This window comes from Triticum aestivum, unplaced genomic scaffold, assembly GCF_018294505.1.
Source record: "Triticum aestivum cultivar Chinese Spring unplaced genomic scaffold, IWGSC CS RefSeq v2.1 scaffold176165, whole genome shotgun sequence".
Taxonomy (NCBI): domain Eukaryota; kingdom Viridiplantae; phylum Streptophyta; class Magnoliopsida; order Poales; family Poaceae; genus Triticum; species Triticum aestivum.
Genome location: NW_025225385.1, coordinates 1 through 4,840, shown reverse-complemented (window position 1 = coordinate 4,840; position 4,840 = coordinate 1). Strand labels below are relative to the sequence as shown.

General features: G+C 41.0%; 2 protein-coding genes across 2 annotated transcripts; both read left to right on the top strand.

The window, feature by feature from the left end:
• Positions 1–20: 20 nt before the first annotated feature.
• Positions 21–1,902, top strand: LOC123172157 (cysteine-rich receptor-like protein kinase 45; the record flags this gene model as incomplete). The annotated part of the gene is given in 4 exon segments (XM_044589175.1): positions 21–249; positions 336–486; positions 721–948; positions 1,099–1,902. Coding segments are annotated over 4 exon segments (1,004 nt in total), but the record flags the coding sequence as incomplete, so codon positions are not given.
• A 737-nt stretch (positions 1,903–2,639) lies between these two features.
• On the top strand, positions 2,640–4,829 carry LOC123172156 (cysteine-rich receptor-like protein kinase 40; the record flags this gene model as incomplete). Its single annotated transcript, XM_044589174.1, is given in 6 exon segments — positions 2,640–2,843; positions 3,406–3,566; positions 3,637–3,898; positions 4,189–4,408; positions 4,513–4,660; positions 4,770–4,829. Coding segments are annotated over 6 exon segments (1,011 nt in total), but the record flags the coding sequence as incomplete, so codon positions are not given.
• Positions 4,830–4,840: the final 11 nt, after the last annotated feature.

Here is a 4,840-nt window from a genome sequence, read left to right as displayed (position 1 = left end):
CATTTTGCTACTAATTGCAGATAAATCTTGTGAACTTGAGTGGCCCACATGTTACAAGATTATTAAAGGTACTAGTGAGGGACTAAATCACCTTCACAACTCCCAGGGAAAACATATTTACCATCTAGACTTAAAGCCTGGAAATATTTTGTTGGATGAAAGTATGACGCCCAAAATTGGGGATCTTGGTTTGTCAAGACTCGTTGCTTCAACAAAAACGCGACAAACAGAGATGCGCGATGGAACACTGTAAGTTGATGGATCATGCTCCAAGTCATTTATTTTTAAAGAATTTTATTTTCCATGTGTTTTACCAAATATCCATATCAATGCAGCGGGTTCGTGCCACCGGAGTACATAAAAGATGGCTTTATATCAAAGAAGTTTGACGTGTTCAGTTTGGGCGTCATAATTATAAAAATATTGGCTGGGGCTAAGAACTACATCCGTTGCACTGAAATGCCCCCCGAAAAGTTTATTCAGCTTGTAAGAGAAATCCTCTCTCCTGGCAAATACTCCCTCCGTCCCAAAATGTAAGACCGCTTTTTGACACTATACTTATGTTAAAAAACGTCTTACATTATGGGACGGAGGGAGTAAAAAATTATTTCTCTGTTTGTACCAATAAAACATATACTTCTCTTTCACATTTTTGCACTGCAAGCCATCTAGTAGTATCTTTAGGCAGAGTTGAGTTTTATGCCCCAATTTTGCATGCAGGTCAGTGAAAACTGGACGAAAAAGTTGCAGGAAAAGACGGGACATTCCTCACACGAAATAGACATCCTAGGAGTGACTTCCTGTGTTGGGATTGCACTAAGGTGTGTGGACGAGGACAGAAACAAAAGGCCATGTATCAAGGACATCGTCGATGAACTGGATCAACTAGAAGCTAAGCTTAAAGCAATGTCACTAGCTTCTGATGTGTCAAAAGACCTCACTGTCCAGGTACTTTCGACTACTGCGAGGGCATGCGTGCCACTCCTCTGTTTCTTCAGTATTTTGCAATCCTCGGTTTCCTGTCAAATTTCTTTCTCCATAACGATGTTTTTCTCTAACTGGCCACACTAATTTACCTCTTCTTCTTTCCCTTTGCAGAGAAGCTGTGACACCAACATTCTGTCGGTGGATCCGACCATGGAGCTGCGGTTCCTCTTTGAGCTAAGGAAGGAGGCGTCGTGCTGCCTGCAGCTGACCAACAAGACGGGTGGCTTCATCGCATTCAACATAGAGATCAACCCCAACAAGTACAGTGTGCGGCCAAGCCAAGGGACCATGCCGCCGTGCTCCAGGCGTTATGTTGTCGTGACGCTGTCGGCGCAAGAGGCGGCGCCGCCATGCATGCGATGCGAGGACATGCTCCTCGTGCAGAGCATCGGCGTCAGCCAAGATCTTGGTGAGATCAAGTATCAAGAATTGTTCGAGACGGCCATGGCGAATCAGGTGGTTGATGTGGTGAAGCTGCCGATCGCTTATGTCACATTGGACCAGTAGTATTATCCACCAAGAACCGGGGATGGCTCTGGTGGCAAAGCGACGTGTTGGTAAATTCAGATAAATGTTGAGTTGTTGTTTGGGAAAAGGTGTTGTTTTGAGGTCTGTTTAATTGTATCTTCTTCGATTAAGTTGACTTTGATTAGCTACTACAAACATTGTAGTCTCCAGCTGCTTTTTTTTTTATATTGAGGGGATGTAGTCTCCAGCTGCTAGTTACAGTATCTGCGGAGCTACAGGGTGTGAGGTAACATGAACGTCCCCGCATCCGCATCTGCAAGCCCTGGTTGGTTTTTGTGTAACATATTGCACATGTATTTTCTTCTTTTTATCAGTTCCATACGTCTGTTTTGTCAAAATGTACTACACTCTAAACTATAAACACATGTTCCTCAGTTTTCTTCTTCCTTTCAACTTGTAAATACTCCTATTTTGAAGTCCTCATCCTAGTGACATTGGCAAAGTGACAGCCTTTATTGGAAAGGAAAAACATTAAGGAGTGCCTTTATGTCCATCTGTGGTTGCAAGCAGGGGAGCCCTTTTGCTCACTGTTTTGTCTATTGGTATATACTTAATAGGAAACTAGTCAATATGTCCAGCCTTCTCTCATATTGCTCAACGGTCCTTAACACCATTGTGGTTTGTGTGTGAAACTGCTCAACTGTCCTCTTTCTCACATTAATGCCAAAAGTGCAAGGGAAAAATGGAGACAACACTAAGAGGCTTCTCTGACGAGCACAATGATTTGAGTGGACAAGAGTGAGATTGTTGAAAAACAGTGCATCTTATCCCAAGCCAAGCAAGGTGGGTCAGGCATGACTGGAAATCTTGTATGTTCTCCCTTGTTGGGAATCATTTTAGTACCTCCGGATAATGTTTTGTGTGAAAAGTGCCAAAATTTCTTCATAACTGATCATTGCTTGGATGGTTAGAAGGGCGGTTGTACCTTGGACCTACCTGGGATCAAATACTTGACTTGGTGCAGATTATTCTCTCTATAGCATCTCACACGGTGTCAGCGTCGATGTTCTTGCTATAGTGTGGAAATATTTAGGATCATGTAGACATGGATTATTGTTTTTTTTACTGTTGATTATTCTATATTTAGAGTGATGTGGACGTGGATTATTGTACTACATTTTTTTATTCACCCAGAAAGAGTCGAACACGGTGGGCATGAGTCAAGTCAATGCATACTTTTCTACGCGGTAGGTGGGCATCTCATTGGGTTGGTGGTATATGTCCAGCTGAGGTTAGCAAGAAGTGGTTCCTTCTCAGAAGCTTCATCCCCATTTCTCTGCTCTCTTCACAACTGCTAGAGGATCCCTCAAGAGTCCGATCTTCACGAGGTATGTTCTTTTAATTTGGAAGTTGATTGTTTTCAGATGCTGTTAGAACTCCCCATGTTATTACTAGTTACTACTCCTCCGTTCCTAAATCTAAGTCTTCGTAGAGATTTCACTATGGACCACATACGGATGTATGTAGATGCATTTTAGAGTTTAGATTCACTCATTTTGCTCTGTATGTTGTCCATAGTGGAATCTCTACAAAGACATATTTAGGAACGGAGGGAGTACATATTTTACCTTTGTTTGTTTGCCTTTGTGTGGCTGCGCGCAGTTTTGATGCCGTGGCTGCAAGTCGAACTCTTCTGTGTTTGCATCATCCAGATAAATGGCACTGAATCAATAAAAGCTTCTATTTCAGAGAAAAACATGTTTATTACTTGGTCTACAGACTACACATGTATGTTTAGTCTTGTGTATTGTTAATCTGTCTTTGCTGTGTCTTGCAAAAAAAAACTGTTTTGCTCTGGTATATGGAGAACTTGTAGCAGCCCATAGCTTGTATGAATCTGTTTTTGCTCTGGTAAATTAGAACTCACATCAACGCTTCCTAATTCATCAGAAATGGCTACTAGCGCTAGCGGAGGTAGAACTGAAGAGAACAAGCCGAGCATTTTGAGCACATTACCGAAGCATCTGCCATTAGACTTTCTGAAGAGTATCACCGATCAGTTCTCAGAGAAGCGTGTAATTGGTAAAGGCGCTTTTGGAACCGTTTATGAGGTATGGTTGTGCTTTAACTGTTTCCAAAAATTGCTGGAAAATGTTGCTGAAAGAGTCTGAGGTTGAGCAGGGAACTGTGCCAGATGGGGAAACCATTGCTGTCAAGAAACTTGCCGAAAATTCACCCCTTCCACGAGATAAAGCATTTAATAACGAGGTTCAAAATATTATGGCTCTCCAACATGAAAATGTTGTAAAGTTGGTTGGCTACTGTCATGAAAGTCAAAAGAAAGTGGTGCAGAACAATGGAAGATATATTGTTGCTGACATTGTTGAAAGTGTACTCTGCTACGAATATTTACCAGGGGGAAGCCTTAAGAAGAATCTTTTTGGTATGTCATACTACCCGATTCAAATTGCATCAGTGTTCAAGATTCTAATACTCCTACCATACACTATTAATTGGAGTTTGGCCATCAATCTATGTTACACCACGTTCAGGTTTAAATGCTATACAATGACAATATAGGTACAACACTTGACATGATCAAAAGAAGTTGCAATTGTACATACACATTTTCCTTCTGTGATTAATATTTTTTCTATTAGCATGCTAACAAATAAATGATATTCAAGTCATTATCTTGGGGTGCTTCAGTAATCCTGTGCGTCACTTCTTCAGGAGATACCAAAATGGACTGGGACACACGATTCAACATAATTAAGGGGATCTGCGAGGGTTTACTCTTTGTACACAGCATTCCTATTGTCCATATGGATCTTAAGCCCGAAAATATACTGCTGGATAGTAACATGGTACCGAAAATAGCGGATTTTGGTCTCTCGCGACTCTTCGGTCAAGAACAAACACGGATGAACACACAAAATGTTGTGGGGTCATAGTAAGTCGATTATGAGCTATGATAAATTAGCGATCCTTTATTATGATTTAAATTGCGTCTTAACCTCTCTGGTAGTACTTATTACAAACGTTAATGATATGCAGTGGATACATTGCTCCAGAATATCTATACAGAGGTGAAATCTCCACAAAGTCAGATATATACAGTTTAGGTGTACTAATCCTGGAGACCACCACAAGAGAGGAGAATTGCCGCGGGAACAAACCATCTGCAGAACAATTTATTAAAAAGGTAACTGGAAATTTTCTTAATAATTTGGACACTAAACTTTAGAAGCTAATATTACAAATGATCTTTTGTGGTATATCCTGAAGGGTTATAATTCCAATCCTGTTCATAGGTACGTGATAATTGGACAGAGCAGCACATCGTATCAGTGTACCCATCATTAAAAGCAGATAGCCTCCGACA